The sequence below is a fragment of the Rhineura floridana genome, chromosome 10 (genome assembly GCF_030035675.1).
Source record: "Rhineura floridana isolate rRhiFlo1 chromosome 10, rRhiFlo1.hap2, whole genome shotgun sequence".
Lineage (NCBI taxonomy): Eukaryota > Metazoa > Chordata > Lepidosauria > Squamata > Rhineuridae > Rhineura > Rhineura floridana.
The window spans coordinates 57,478,542-57,494,949 of record NC_084489.1 but is presented as its reverse complement, the minus strand read 5'-3'; the positions used below and the strand labels follow the sequence as shown (position 1 = coordinate 57,494,949).

General features: G+C 43.1%; 1 protein-coding gene across 3 annotated transcripts in view; it reads left to right on the top strand.

The window, feature by feature from the left end:
* Window positions 1-16,408, top strand: part of NMT2 (N-myristoyltransferase 2) — a 57,249-nt gene that overhangs the window by 36,820 nt on the left and 4,021 nt on the right. For 2 of the 3 annotated variants that reach the window (XM_061587761.1, XM_061587762.1), the window contains exons 3-10: window positions 2,122-2,266; window positions 3,132-3,250; window positions 3,506-3,597; window positions 3,827-3,943; window positions 6,512-6,682; window positions 9,841-9,949; window positions 12,648-12,818; window positions 14,668-14,835. In XM_061587761.1, coding sequence (XP_061443745.1) covers window positions 2,122-2,266; window positions 3,132-3,250; window positions 3,506-3,597; window positions 3,827-3,943; window positions 6,512-6,682; window positions 9,841-9,949; window positions 12,648-12,818; window positions 14,668-14,835 — 1,092 coding nt within the window. The remainder of the gene's footprint in view (window positions 1-2,121; window positions 2,267-3,131; window positions 3,251-3,505; window positions 3,598-3,826; window positions 3,944-6,511; window positions 6,683-9,840; window positions 9,950-12,647; window positions 12,819-14,667; window positions 14,836-16,408) is intronic. The other variant, XM_061587763.1, reaches the window with a different exon arrangement.

Genomic DNA, 16,408 nt, shown 5'->3' with positions numbered 1-16,408 from the left:
TACAATAAATTCCCCTGTCATCACAGCTAAAGCCAGCTCCAGCCTATGATGGACACTTTTTAAAAATAATCTTCCTTACAAGTTGAGTGCATTGTGCTGTAATATGATGATCTCAATTCTGGTCATTTATACATTAGGGGTGAAAGTTCATGCAGCCCTCAGACTAATTTCATGCAGGTGGGAGAAGCCGGGATGGAGGGGGGAGTAGGGAGATAAAAGGAGAGAGAGGGAAAAGGGGAGGCCTTACCCACTTTTGGCTTCAGCTTCACTTATCACCAGATGTGACCCCCGAAAGATTAGCTCCAAGGGAATGCAGCCCTGGACAGAAAATGGGTTCCTCACTCCTTTTATGCATCAGTGCAGTATAACTCTCGCTTCTGTATTTCATACAGCAGCCTTCGCAACCCTGGTGCCCTCCAGATATTTTGGCTGGGGCTGATGGGAGTTTTAGTCCAAAATATCTGGAGAGCACCAAGCTGGTGAAAGCTGACATACAGGCTATATGAATATACAGTCCTTCCTTTGTTGTTTGGATTGTCTTTTGGTGCCTCCTTCTCCCGTATGTTTCTCTGTTTTCTCATCTTTATGAAAGGTCTTTCCTCAGTGCTACCTCTAATAGCCCTGTGCCAGTGAACATGATAGACTTGGTTGGAGGAGGAGGCTTACTTTGCTTAGAGTGGATTTGCAACACCTGTTTAAAAATAAAATAAAATGAATGGGAAACATGCATTTCTGTATTGCAGAGACAGAGAACTTAATTGCCAAAATGCAATTCGGTGTATGCAATAGCCAGGCATTCCTGTGGGGCGAGGATTCAGCCATGCTGGTATTCTTCACTTTTGCTTTTGTGTCTGCATGGTTGCCATGGCACAGTGGGGAGTGCTAAAATTCTGAAGGAGTAATAAAACTAAATGAAATGGCATAACATGGAAGAAGGGCCAGTCATATCAACAGCACTATCCAATAAGTGCCTGTAACACTGTGCAACTGCAGTCCAAGCTATTGCTCTGACTCTGCTAGCTCCATATGTGGGGGTGGGTCAGTGGGGGTATGCCAGGAACAGCCTTGCCCCATATCTGCATACTTGACTGCTTCAGTGTACAGAACCGGCACGTTTACAAGTGCTACATAATGTTCATTCTGCACTTGCAAGGAATCAGTCGTTTAGTATGGCAGCACTTGTTCTCTGGAAGTCGCTGCCCATTAATATTAGGCAGATACCTTCACTGCACTGTTTTTGATACCTGCTATTAGGCAAGCCTTCCCTTAATTTTTAAAGGATGCCTTTAATGGCAGGAAATGGTGAAAATATATACACACAGGTGAAGACATAGAGCTGGTGCGGGCAAACCTTTGTTTACAGTCAACAATGTTCTCCTTTTAACTAACTGAACAACTTGAGTCCAGGATACCCTAAGGATCACCTGAGCCCTTATATCCTCAGCCCGATCACTGAGATCATTCGGACAGGTGCTGTTAGTTGTCCCCCGTGTTATAGAAGCTCATCTGGCCTCAACCAGAAATCGGGCATTTAGTGTTGCTGGTCTCATGCTGTAGAACTCTCTTCCAGCAGAGATTCAGCAGACATCCTCACTTTGGACTTTTCAGGCGTCTCTTGAAGACTTTTTTGTGCCAGCAGGCCTATGCAGCTGTGTAAAATGTTATTTGAATAGCCAGTCATTTTAATGTTTGTTTTGTATTGCCTTTGAATGTTTCTTTGTTGCTGTACACATCCCTGATGTTTTGTGAGAGGGTGGTATATAAATACTTTTATAAATAAGTAGCGCTCTCTCTCTCTCTCTCTCCCTCTCTCTCTCTCTCTCTCTCCCTCCCTCCCTCCCTCTCCCTCTCTCTCCCTCCCTCCCTCCCTCCCTCTCCCTCTCTCTCCCTCCCTCCCTCCCTCTCCCTCTCTCTCTCCCTCCCTCCCTCCCTCTCCCTCTCTCTCTCTCTCCCTCCCTCCCTCTCCCTCCCTCCCTCTCCCTCCCTCCCTCTCCCTCCCTCCCTCTCCCTCTCTCCCTCTCCCTCCCTCCCTCTCCCTCTCTCCCTCTCCCTCTCCCTCTCTCTCTCTCCCTCCCTCTCCTCTCTCTCTCTCTCTCTCTCTCTCTCTCTCTCTCTCTGTAGAATCCAGCCATTCCAATGCAGAAACTGCAAGATATTCAGAGAGCCATGGAGCTCCTCTCGGCATGCCAGGGCCCAGCAAAGAACATTGATGAGGCAACCAAACGAAAATACCAGTTTTGGGATACGCAGCCTGTCCCCAAGCTTAGTAAGTCTATAGTTGGAACTGGTTATGAAAGTGCATTGATTGACTGCCTGATTGATTATCACTTTATATCCTGCCTTTCAGTACTTGTAAAGCCACCCTGGATACGCTTGTAAAACACACACACACAACCCAATAAAATCTTAGTGCAACAAGAATGAAACAGCAAGTGTATCAGCAGCATACAAATCAGTCTAATCAGAGTGTAAACATCAGAGAAAATACATCTAGTACCAAAAGGGATCCGAGGAGACACCAGGTGAACCTCCCAGCAGAGAGTGGGTGGCCACTTTTGCGTTGCAAAAAAAAGAGAATAAAAGAGGACACAGGTTTGCATAAAAGGTGCACATGCTATTTTAAATGTATAGGTGCACATTTGGAAATAAATCTGTAATTTAAATGGAAATACACTGCATGTTACTACAGTGGGGGAGACTGTGATCTGTGTGTGCCTGCTCAGTCTGTTATCCAGATGCTAACTGCTGATGGGCAAAGCAGGAGAGGGCTGTAGTGCAGTGGTAGAGCATCTACCTTGCATGCAGAAAGGTCCTGGTTTAATCCCTGGCATCTCAAGGTAGAGCTGGGAGAGACCACTGTCTGAAACCCCCGAGAGCCGCTGCCAGCCAGTGTAGACAATACTGAGCTAGATGGACCAATGGTCTGACTCCCTATAAGGCAGCTTCCTATGCTCCCATGATCAAGGTCTCACCTGTTTTCTCTTTTTAGAGTTCTTACCATGACTTCTAACATTCTGACTTTATATAGGCTCATTAAATCTTCCCCCACCCGCTAAAGTAGAAGAAATTACTGTTTCCAAAAGCATATCAAAGTTGCATTCAATGTAAATTTGCTCTCTTTTCTGTACCAGGTGAAGTTATAACATCTCATGGTGCAATCGAGCCTGATAAAGACAACATCCGCCTAGAGCCATATTCTTTACCGCAGGGTTTTACGTGGGACACTTTGGATTTGAGCAACGCCGAAGTTGTACGTAGAACTGTTTATAGCCCTTTAAACGCCAGCAGGGGATGCCCATGTATTCCTTTGTTGAGGCATGCTTTATGTGCACAGCTCTGCTTTGGGCACCCAGGCAGTTTCCCCCGGGTGTGGAAGTAAATGAGGCCCTGCTGTGGCAAGAAAGTGCATAGGAGCTTTGGATCTAGAGCTGCTGGACTAAAGAGTCCTGTGAGGAATTCCAGCTGGCACACTGGGTTTGATGTTTTCCCCTTAATGCCTTTTCAGCTGAAGGAGTTATACATGCTGCTAAATGAAAACTATGTAGAAGATGATGACAATATGTTCAGATTTGACTATTCACCAGAGTTTCTCTTGTGGTGAGTAACAACTTTCATATATAGAAACCTTTAAAGAAATTAGTACCTGAGTTTTTCTTGTTTACCTCTTCCCTCCCCAGCTCCCTTTCCTTTTGTATCATGTTTGTTGCATAGTAAGTCTGCAGCCAGGGACTTTTTTTTTTTTTTAACATTTGAACAGGGCCTAGAAAACTTTCACTGCTTTATAAATAATGACCTGTAATTTTTCTCCTTTCTACCCTGGCTTCAGGGCCCTGCGGCCTCCAGGCTGGCTTCCACAATGGCACTGTGGAGTCAGAGTATCATCGAATAGAAAATTGGTAGGGTTCATAAGTGCCATTCCTGCACACATACGGATTTATGAGAGGTAAGCCCTGACGTCTTCTGATGTTAGCTTTGGTTAGGTGTGCTTTGGAAACTAATCTGTATTTGATCTTCCATTATTGGCGGATTGTCAGACTTCATGTAGTGCCTATGTAAGGAACTGGGACATGTTGGAAATATGTTGTATTTCCTCATATTGAAATCCAGCGTACAGTTACACTGGTTGAGGTCCCATGTGAAGACTTCAGCTTTCATGTGTGCTGGGAACATCCACGATAAATTGTATCCAACTTGGCAACTTACTTTTCAAAAGAATTGGATGTTGTTGTATTTCATGCACAGCTGGGAATTAAAACCAAAATGATAACCAGGGCACTGAAGGAACAGGTTAAGATAGTGTATCCTGTATGCAGCTCAATTCTGGACCTCATTCTGGACTGTCAACTAGTTTCTGACTTATTTTTTCTCCTGTACTTACACACATACACGTTCTCTTACTTAACTGTCTTGCCTTCCTGCTTCAGCCTTCACCAATATAATCTTTAAGCAGCTTGTATCCACTCTGACAAATTATCAGTACTGAAAGTGGTACAGCTACTATAAAATGTGGACTAATGATTACTAATGTGGGGACATGTTCTGTATGGCAAACGGTGGCAGCTAGTGGCTGCACGTCAATGGGGTGGTGAAATCTGCTCCGGGTTTTAGTTTGAACTTTCAAGGAGTTGTCTGCAGTGCAGCACCTTGCATGTCATGCACACCAATGCAAAAGGTAGGTGGGCTCATGGGTGGACTTATTAGCTCCGCGCTGCCTGTATCAGGAGGGGGTGTTGGGCTATGGCACTGTGATCCTGGGGCAGGCTGGTGCCCAAGGGCATAGTCATGCCTGGCACCGGCCTTGTATAAACCTCAATGTAAAAAAAAACTATTAAAAAAACCCGTTTAGAGGCAGTCTTACAAATAAGTCCATAGAAGTTAGTCATCTGGGGAGAAAATTGACTAGATGGGAGCTGGCAGAGGAAGGGCTGGGAGTTCCATCCCTCTTGCAGCAGCCCTCTGTATTTCTGTTTTGAGCATAGAGGAGGGGCCTCCCACCCTCTTGACAGACTGTGATTTCTATGCTGGATGCAAATGAAGAATAGAGTGCTCCACTCTCCCACCAGCTTGCTCACAGGCCAGCATGGAATTCCATGTACTTGCCTGCATGGAATTCAGTATTGCTCATAGCTCATAGCAGTATTGTACATAGCTACCAGGCTAGTACTTAAATGCAAGGCTGATTCAAGACAGTCTACATTAAAAAGAAAATGCCTAAGCCAGTAATATAAAATTCATTGAAAATGAAAAGTCAGAAGGCACCAGTATGCTATGGCAACTAGATGTTTACAATCCTAAGGGCTTTCTAAAAAGGGAAGATCTTACCTAGCCATGCAAAAACCTTTTAAGGGAATCACCCAAGTGCACCTTCCTAGGAAAGAGGGCTGCAAAGAGGATGCCAGAAAATGGATTCAAAATATGTTTTGTTTATACAGCTGGAGGAATGCAGGATTAAAAATGTGGCCAATTGTGCTAAGTAGTATATGGTGGTACACAGTCTGCAAAAAAACATGTTCCTTCCAAATAAGAAATGGCCAGTCAACTCCTGGAATCTTCTCTTCATTAAAATAATCAAGCTTTCCTTTGGCTAAACTAGCCTATATTCAATTCTACTTTGTTTTAAAACTGGGGTGGCTGACTGTTTTAAGCCCCAGGGCCCCACTGTTGCCCTTGGCCAACCCTCCAGGCATGTGGCCGAAAGTGGATGATGTAGCCACTCCACACTCTTATACACAGACTCTCACTTGTATGTGCACGTGGCACCCACACAGGCAAGCATACACTCAGACAGACAGCCTCTCCCTCCTCAACTGTATTTTATTTTTATTTTTGCTGATGCTAAAATCGGTGGGGTCTTGGGGTGCCAGAAACATGTGCTGGAGCTAGATCATGCCCACCCTGATTTGGGTGGGTTCCTGCAGTGCAATAAACAATGGAAGGAGCAGGGCAAAGGAGTTGTAATATGCAAAAAGGAATTTTGCAGAAAGATATGTGAAAAGTTCTAATTATGGGAATAGCTTGTGATTCCTACTCCTGCAGCTTCATTTTTTGAACATTACATCAGTGCTTGAATTACATGGAGGCTAGCTCCCTTACCTTCTGTCACAGCCCACTTAGCAACTGTTTTTGGAAGGATGTGGGGGGTGTAATTTGTCTAAAACTGGGAGGAGTCAGGAGATGAGGCTCGTGGATTTTATTAAGGGCCCCCCTTCCCTGCCTCCCCCCCCCAGCAGTAATTCAATCACTGCATTGCATTGGCAGCCAAAGAGTGCCACCCTGGGCTCCTCCTGGGAGGAAGGGCAGGATATAAATCAAATAAAAAAAAAAAGAGGAAGTGCAGCTGGTTTGCTTCATCTCTGTTCTTCTCATTTATTTATGAATACAACTCATATTAGAAGAGTTCATATTATATTTCTGTACTATAAGCAACAAATCAATAAGAGAACATTTGGGTTGCTTTTTCCTTTTTTTAAAAAAAAGTGTTAAGCAGTGGCTTATAACTTTTTATTCCCAGTGAGAAGAAAATGGTAGAAATTAATTTTCTCTGTGTCCATAAAAAACTGAGATCTAAGCGAGTAGCACCAGTCTTGATTCGTGAGATAACCAGGAGAGTAAACTTGGAAGGGATTTTTCAGGCAGTTTACACTGCAGGAGTGGTACTTCCCAAACCTGTAGCAACTTGCAGGTAAGCAAAGGGTTTTCCTGAGATACAGTTGCTTTTCCAAAGGCTTGCAGGTGGTGGTGTTTGGTTTTATAGATGCAGCTTGCAAAACATATGTTACATGTTTTTTTTAAATCTCCAGTTTGACACTACGTTTGCATGTAACAATCAATCACATACTGTCCACAAGCTGGTAAAAATAAACCAGGAAGGGAATAGTTTTATGCTGCATCCAAACCCAGAGATTGTGGTTTGTGTCTCCCTAAGAAGCCAGAATTTGAAAGCAAACCACAAACCTTGGTTTAAGGCTGGCTAGTAATCCTAGCTTGTTAGGGAGACACAAACCACAATCTCTGGTTCAGCTGTTATGCTAAGCCCTCTCCTTATTTTTTTTACCTACTCGCACTGGAAGGGTGCGATATAAAGGCTGTAAATGCCAGCATACCACTCATTCCCAGTATGGTTATTAAGCCAAGGTTCTTGGTTCATTCTTGTGTGCAAATATGCCTGGCACTGTTATTAACAGAAAAAAATTATGTTGGGGTGATGAACAGATATTGAAAAAAATATGAAGAATAATATTTAGGGCCAGTGAAAGCACATTTTGATGCCCAGCATTCATTTTGCCAACAGTCAGTGTAGCCCTAATATCTATTATTGTGTGCATTCTGTTTTCCATAAGAAAAACCAGCTCACAAGCAAAGCACCATATGGTGGCAGTGTGGAGCTGGACAGAGATTTAGTGGGCCAGCTATGCCACTGTCATTGCCTGTTAATGGAAAATGAAGTAATTGTATATGCTATAAATAGAATTCACTGTACTCTCAAAGTATGCGTCAGCTTTTCCAGTCCACAGATTAGGTCAGAAAATCTGTCTATAGATAGTGTGGTGCAGTGGTTAGAGTAGTTAGGACTAGGACCTGGGAGACCAGGGTTCAAATCCCCACTCAGCCATGAAGCTCACTGGGTGACCTTGGACCACTTACTATCTATCAGCCTAACCTACCTTACAGGGTTATTGTGAGAATAAAATGGAGAGGAGAAACATGTAAGCCACCTTGAGCTCCTTGGAGGGAAGGTGGGATATATATGTAATAAATAGCTTAAATAAATTTGCAGAAATACATTCTAGGAAGAGTTGGTCAGCTACCCAATGCTGCCTCAATCCTTGGATTCACGTAAAAAATGCAGTAATGAAGTTGATCTAGTACTGCACTGGCATCCACTTTGTCGTCAATATCTGTAATGACAAGTTGTACTCTGTAATATTTTGGGTAGAAACAAATCTTGCAAAGGACCAGGGTTACAGATTGCATAACAATCCTTGGGTAGCTGCCTTCACAGTCTTTACATGGCAGCTAACATGGGAGTCCACAGGATTGTTACCAGGAGGGGGAATTTTCCGGGGGTGGAGGAGTAAAACACTGAAAGGGGGGAACAGCCTAATTTCTTGCAAAAAAATGACACGAATAGTGTCTATGCATTTATGCCTCATATCTCAGTTTCTACAAATGCTAGAAACATGCTCTTTCTAAAAAAAGAAAGAAGAAGAAAGCAAGGAAACTAGGGATTATGGTTCCTCCAGGGATGCAACTGCCACACGTGGACACCTGTGGCAGGTAAGTAGACGTTATAATTTATATCCCACTTTTCTCCACCAAAGATGGATCCAAACCAGCTTACAAAACTAAAATCAGATGAAAGCAATGTGTCACAAAACCAAACATAAATTGGAAAATGCAATCGCAAGATACCCCTTCCCTCCCGCCCCAAAAGTGAGGGGAAGATTAGCCACTCTTCAAACTGCACATAGTTGGAGTTTTTACAGCATGGCTGTATCACAATGAACCTTCACAAGGACTTTACGGGGTGGCTGAATGGTGGGGCATATGCAGAAATCTTCCAAGAAAGGGAGGTAGGAAAAACAGCGCATGACCTGAAACAAACAACTGAGTTAGCTTTGTGTTGCCAGACATCACTAAATATGAGGGGGAAAGGGTGTGCATTACCACATACCTTATAAAGGAACTGCTACCTCTTATTATAGGGAAAAGCAGTAGCCCAGTGGCAGAAAATCTGTTTTGCATGCAGAAGGTCCCAGGTTCAATCCTCGGCAACTTGTATTTAAAGAGTCCAAGTGGCCCAATACTCTTTACGACAACATATATGTAGCTAAAGCTGCAGCCCACTTACCAGGGAATGAGCCCCATTGAACTCAGTGGGACTTACTTTTGGACAGACATGTATAAAATTGCACTGTGAAATATTGTTTTAAGTTGAATGCATGGAAGATACCCCTCAGCCTTCGCCAACCTGGTAATCTCCAGATGTTTTGACTTCAACTCCCATCAGCCCCAGCTAGCACATCAGTACTGGCTGGGGCTGATGGGAGTCAAAAACAACTGGAGGGGGCACCAGCTTGTCAAAGGCTGACATACATGATCAGGCCTATGTGTGAAACATACGAGCCATGAGATTTGAGCCACCTTTGTGTTGAACTCCTACTCGTTTCACTGGGGGGTTCTTAATAGATTGGGGTTGTTTTGGTAGCTGTCAGTGTGTTGACTGTTGTTGGTGCTTTGGGTACCAACACATTTCAAAAAGAGCAAAATGAGACTTCTGCATGTAAACATTCTGCTTAGTTATTTTCTGTGTCCTCTCTAAGTAGCAGAGGAATATCTTGCCTTAAATTGCATAATTTAATTTTAAGAATACAATTTTTACTTTCTTTAAGATCAGATGGAGGAATTGCAATGCAGGGACTGATTTCAAGTGAGATTAATTTTCTCAATTTTATTATTTTTCGTGTTGTTTTTTAATGTAACATACTCTGCTCTGGGATTGTTTGTAACAATGAAGAGTAGGTAACAAATATTTTAAATAAATAAGTTCACATTTTAATTATTTTAATTTATTTTATTACTGTATTTATATCCCACCTTTCTTCCAAGGAGCTCAAGGTGGCATACATGCTTCTCATCCTCTCCATTTTGTCCTCACAACCATTAGATTAGGCTGAGAGATTGTGTCTGGCCCAATGTCACCCAGCAAACTTCATGGCTGAGTGGGGATTGGAACCCTGGTCTCCTAGGCTCTAGGTCTACACTCTAATCACTACAGACACATTGGCTCTTGTTATAAAAACATGATGCTTTAAAAAAAAATTAAATTTTTATTTCTAGGTATTGGCATCGATCATTGAATCCCAGAAAATTGGTAGAGGTGAAATTTTCTCATTTGAGTAGAAATATGACTCTACAGAGAACGATGAAACTCTACAGACTTCCTGATGTAAGCCATGTAGCTGCCCAGAGGACCCTTATTGTCACAGTGGGGCCCAAAATAGCCTTCTGTCAATCCCTGACAAGGCAAGCATTTCGTTTTGGGAAGGCAGGACAATTCAGGGGATGTAGAAATGTTTAACACTGGTGTGGTTGGGGAAGAGGATTTCAAAAAACTGCAGAATTGATGTACTAGTGGCATGTATGAACAAGTTGAGCCCCAGTTTACTGGGGAAAATAAATACACGAGTTTTTTTATTTTGGAATTGGGGGGGGTGATATTAAACGTTTCCACATAGTGCTGAAGGAAATACTTTACATGATGAGTTCTGATGCTGAAAAGTGTGACTCGGCTGAGCTCTTTGGAAAAAGAAAATGCAATTGCATCTTTTTTTTGTCCTGAAACAATGGGTTGTATCCAGTGTTAGTTCTACTCAGAGTAGATTCATTAAAATTAATGGCCATGTCTCACTTAAGTTTGTTAATTTCAATGGGTCTACTCTGAGTGGAACTTAGATACAACCCAATGGATTATTTTGTCTTCCTCCGTTCTCTGTGTGGCTGATTTTAAACAAATGTTACCATACCTGGTGACCCAATCAGCACAGCAGGGCCTAAAGAAGTGGCAAAAAGGGATCCATGGAAGGTCCACCATGGATATCAAGGGCAGAAACTGTAGCTGAAGAGCTTAAAACATGGAAGGAGGTAGACATTGACTCTGCAAGCCGTTTGATTATTATTGTTGTTATTTTACACATTAATAGCCCACCTTTTTCCCAGGACTGGGATTCAAGGCAGCTTACAAAAGTTAAAACATACAGTTTAAAACATATAAATAAAACATACAGAAATTATAATTAAAATATAATTTAACTGTACAATTAAAACCATTTAAAACATAGCAATTTTTTAAAAAAAGAATACAAATCAGTGAAAACAGCACCCTGTTTAACAGCCCTTGTACTGAGTTCCCAAAAGCCTGTTGGAAGAGAAAAGTCTTCACCTGCAGACAGGAGGGAGGGGACCAGTCTAACCTCCCTAGGAAGGGAGTTCGAGAGGCTAGGGGCAGCCATCTAGAAGGCTCTTTCCTACGTTCCCAACAGGCATGCCTATGAGGGTGATGGGATCAAGAGAAAGGCCTCCAGCAATGTTCTCGGGGCTCAAACAGGCTCTTATGGGAAGATATGGTCCTTCAGATAGCCTGGACCTGATTAGTAGTGGAGCAAGGGTAAAAGATACAGGAAGAATCGGGGACGTTTGACATTCCAGGCCCCATTTCCCTCATGATGGACATGGCTCAAGGCTTGTGGGCTGCTTCCCCATTACAGGAAGGTTGGCCCCCCTGTTTGCACATCATTTGAGCTGTAAGCAACTTTTGAACACGTGGGCAGGGCCAGCAACATGGGTTAGGATCATCAGGCGTCTGCCAAAGCCATGGTGCCTCAAGAGGGCTCACTGGTGCCAATCCTGAGCAGCTGCAAGTGAGGAGCAGTAGCCGCCGCCACTGCTCACAGTGGAACTGAGCCACCACCCCACGTGGCACACTCCTCAGAGGAAGAGTGCAGATGAGCAAACAAGTGGAAACACTGCTTTGCCACCATCCCTCACCTACTTGCTTGGGTGCGCATGGGATCCGGAATCACAACATCTGGAGGCCCACCAGGGACATGTTGCCAAGAGCCTCCAGAACATAGAACAGGCCCTGAGCATGGGTTGTGTAGGCTGCATCTTTTCTGTAATGTGTTAAGGCAGGGATGGGGAACATGTGGCCCTTCCAGTTGCTGTTGGACTCCAGCTCCCATCAGCTCCAGCCATTATGGATGGCGTTGAAGGTTGATGGGAGCCTGCTGAAGGCCATGGTTCCCCCTCCCTGTTTTAAGGGGAGTCTCTTGGCTCCACACATGTGTTCTCCCCCCCATTAATGTTACAGAGAAAACATGAGTGATGTGCTATGACAAAACAGGGCCCAAAGTGTTTCTGTAATGTTTGAAGTGGCCCTAAAGAGCCTTAGAATATGGGAGTCTTGAAGCCATCATTTGCTTTCCTGTATCTATTAAGCTGCCTTGGTTCTCAAAATACCAGAGAAATTCATTTGCTGCACAAACATCCATACACACATGCAGCAATTCGTAAAGGATAAAATTACTAATGGTTGTGTCTTTTTGAATGTTGAATTGCTGGGGGTTGTACAGACTATCATTCTAGTGGGCAGACTTCAGGCTTGCAGGTTCTGCTTTGGTTTACTAATAATCTGAGATTTACCAACCAGAGCCAGGCGCAAAACAGCTGGGTGGATATAAGCTAAGGAGATAGGGTGCCTCCGTGCACATACTCAACCCAGGGAATTTTACATCAGGGTCAGAACCAAGCTCCCAAGTTCTTTCACACAAATCACCCAGGGATTTCCCAGTAGATCCTGATCTAACTTCTGCCCACCCCTGTAATCTAGAACAGTGTTCTTCAACTTTGGTTCCCCAGATGTTGTTGAACTACAACTCCCATGATCCCTTGACCAGTGGCTAAGCTGGCTGGGGATGATAGTTGTTGTCCAAGAACATCTGGGGACCCAAGGTTGAAAAACAGCGATCTAGAAGATAGGCACAGTTGTTGTTCCTAACTGAATACACTTCCACTGTGTTGTTGTTGTTTTTAAATCCTACTTAGCGTGAAAGCTTCTTTTAATTTCTAACCTCTTTCATTATAACAAGGCCACAAAAACTTCAGGATTGAGACCAATGGAACGAAAAGACATTAAAGCAGTGCAAGAATTAATTAACAATTACTTGAAGCAGTTTCATCTTGCTCCTGTTATGGATGAAGAAGAAGTGGCCCACTGGTTCCTGCCTCAGGATCATATTATTGACACCTTTGTTGTAGAGGTGAGAGATTTTGCCTTCCCCTTTTCCCCCTTCCCACCCATTTTCCCCATTAAGAAGAGCCTGGCTGCTGGATCAGACCAAAGGCCAATTTAGTCCATCATCCTTTTCTCTCCCTTAAATCTGTAACTCCTGCACTTTTTATTTTATACTATTGTTTTTAAGTTGCTGATTATAAGTTGCCTTGCGAGTTCCTTGTCCTGGAAGGCAGAGTTAAAATCTTTACAATAAATAAAAAAGTCCCTCCCAGAATGCTTACAATGGCCCTTTGCAGATGCAACATTAAACTATGGTTTTGTTTGCTATGGGCATGAGGAACAGCGAGCCTCATGCTCATGTATTCTTCTCTTCTCCAGCATGACTATAAGGAGATCAGAATCATCCACTTTTCCTTTTAAACTAAGCAGAGTTCCTAGTTACATCTGAACTCATGGGAACTTGATTACTTATACTATGGCTTGTTCAAACTAGCCCAGATCAAACCGCAATTCCCCAAGTTCAGATGCAATGAGGGACTCTGCTCAGTTTAAACTTGAAGACCGATGCTTCTGATTTCCCGACAGGGCAGACAGAGAGTGCAAGCCCAAGATTTACTGCTGCTCATGTGTGTAACTCTGAACCGTAGTTTAGCTGGGTCATAATAACTTTTCTCCCTTCAACTGAACTATGGATATATCTATACTAAAACTTTATTATTTCAGTTTGGCTCCCATTGTTCTGTTAATAATCATGATTCTCTTCTTAGAATTTGGACCTCTTGTTTTTTTGTTTAAACAAAGATAAATGTGCACAATACTAGTGGGATCTGCGACAAAATATTGCAATGTAGAGTTCACCTGTCCAGGATTGCAGACACTCCATTATACCTCCCCCACAATTGTCCATCCCCTCCAGCCAACAGTCAGCATTCCACACCCACTGAGCATGCTCATTCCTCATGGAATTATTTGGGGGTGGAGGTTGCTCCCTTGGGTTTTTTATATTTCTGGAAATCTTGGGGTTTTCCCAAGCATGCTGTCCCTCCTGTGTGTTGAGGTACCATTTTATCCAACGCTCATACGACTGAGATCACTGTAAGTATATATGATATAACCCAGACTAGATTGCCAGAGCTGTGCTTGAGCGGGGGCCTTGCTCTAGTGGGAAAAGGTTTGATGTGCTGGGTGCTCTTTGTTGCCTTTTAAAATTGCAGGCTGTGTACTCCACACTGGAGAAGGAAGTGAGAGCCAATGTAGTTAGTGTGTTGGAGTGGGGAAACCAAGGTTCAAATCCCTGCTCAGCATGAAGCTCACTGGGTGACTTCGGGCCGTTCACTACCTCACTGGGCTGTTGTGAGATTTAAAATGGGGAGGGGAGGGACACACCACATACGCTGCCTTCAGCTCCTTGGAGGAAAGAAGGTTTTTAAATGTAACACTAAAGGACACAGTCTGCATATCCAGTCTCTTTGCTCTAGCTGCATGAACCTTTGGCCCTCCAGTTCTTGTTGGACTCTAACTCTCCTCATACCCAGCCAGCATAGCTAGTGGTCAGGGATGATGGGAGTTGTATTCCAGCAACATCTGGAGGGTTGCAGGTTAGCCACCCTTGGCCTAACGTTTAAACAGTGGGTATTATGGGTCATGATCAACATGACATTGCTTGTTTTGAAAGAAGTTTAACAGATAAGATTGAATGTTGGCATTCTTTATTGACTAGCTGTAAACTCTCAGCACATCAAATAGGTCTGGGCTGGAGTAATTTTTTTTTTGACCTGTAGTTCTGCCAGTCAATCTAGTTGCTTAGGTCCACAGCATGATATAGAATCTTTTCACTTTGATTTCTCACTAGCATCCTTTTTTCCCCTTCCCAGAGTTCAAATGGTATTTTAACGGACTTTCTGAGCTTCTACACATTACCTTCAACGGTCATGCACCATCCTGTTCATAAAAGCCTCAAAGCGGCCTACTCCTTCTACAATGTTCATACAGAAACTCCTCTTTTGGATCTAATGAATGATGCACTCATTATAGCAAAGCTGGTAAGTAGCCCTATCATTTGTGTTCATATTAAAATGAAGCTGTGTTCCAAGTTCCTCATCACCAGGAGAGCTCTGTGGAGAAGGGGGAACATTTATCATTATTATTATTATTATTATTTATTACATTTCTACCCCACCTTTCTTTTTCATGATTGAAACCCATATGGTTCCCAGGCAGTCTCTCATCCAGGCACTGACCAGACCTGACCCTGCTTAGCTTCAGCAGGGAGCTGGCCACATGTGCCTTCAGACCATAGCCTGGGACCATTTGAATGGCTTTGTGTTGTTGAAGAGAATGGGGCAGCCTCTGCTTGCCCAGAATTCCATGGCTGCATTGAAGCCCCAGGAGAGCTTTGGATTGTACAGAGTAGCCCTCAACCAAAGTTTTACAGATGCTTTGTTTCTTCTGGAAGAAGAAAAAAACCAATAGGAAATGTGGTTTTCAGTGTTCCAGCTTAGCAGCATTGTGTAGGGCATCAATAAAATAACAGTGGCTCATTGATGGGCTTGAATGAGAGACAAGCTCTTAGCAAATTACCTTCTGATGAATTTTTTAGTAATACAATGGCAGTGCCAAAATTATAAATAAGAGTTTACCTACTATGAGTAGTATTCAACAAACTCTGTCAGCACAAGGACTCTTGGCTGCACAGTGGAACTTCCCCTCCTCCTCCTCTCCCTGTGTGTCCCCCAAATCTGTTCTGGGTTTTCCCCCAACCCTAGAGAATGAGTACACTGGATACAACTCCATGTGTTGGAGCAAATGCTGTGAATCTTCTCCCCACCCAACAATGTTTTCAGCATTTTAAATGCCAGTTTTGAAATATTATGCATAAGGGTGGTCTTTTAAAACCTGGTAGCTAAACCTACTCTCCTATTCAGCAACACCCCTGAGCCCAACTTTTGTACCTTTTCCCCAGCCTATAGGAATGTGTTTTGAACCTTTTTTTTAAAAAAAAAACAGGATTTCCTAGTAGGCTATTTTGCAATCCAAGAGTTGTGGGGTCTTACCACACCAAACCACACTTCCTTCTCAGATCAGCCCTCCAAAAAAAAGAGTGAACTGGGGACCTAAATAAATGACCTGACAAATATCTAACCCCTCTTTCCTATTTTAAAATCACTGAAGTTCTGCAAGCAGGCACAGTGGTGTGTTTTTTTAACTCATGAGACACCACTGATGTGTTATTTTTTGTATAGGAAATACTGTGCAGAAGGCCAAGGTTCAAATCCCCAATTGGCATGATGTTTGCTTGCGCTGAAAATGACATAAGTTGTGAAATACTTCATATGCTTAAAATAACAATACAGAATTGCATCCAACTAAGTTCTCTTCATTTTAGAATGCATCAAAATGTTTTTTTTCTTGTTAAATTGTTTGGTTTTTATGGTTGCTCCCCTGGGTTCTTTAAGGATGGGCGGGATATAAATTCAGTAAATAATAATAATTTTCAGAGTAAGCCCACTGAAATTAATGGCCCTTAGTCAGTCATGTCTGTTATTTTCAATGGGTCTACTCCTAAGTATGGCCACAATACTTATGGATACAACCCACTGAAATAATAGCAGAAAA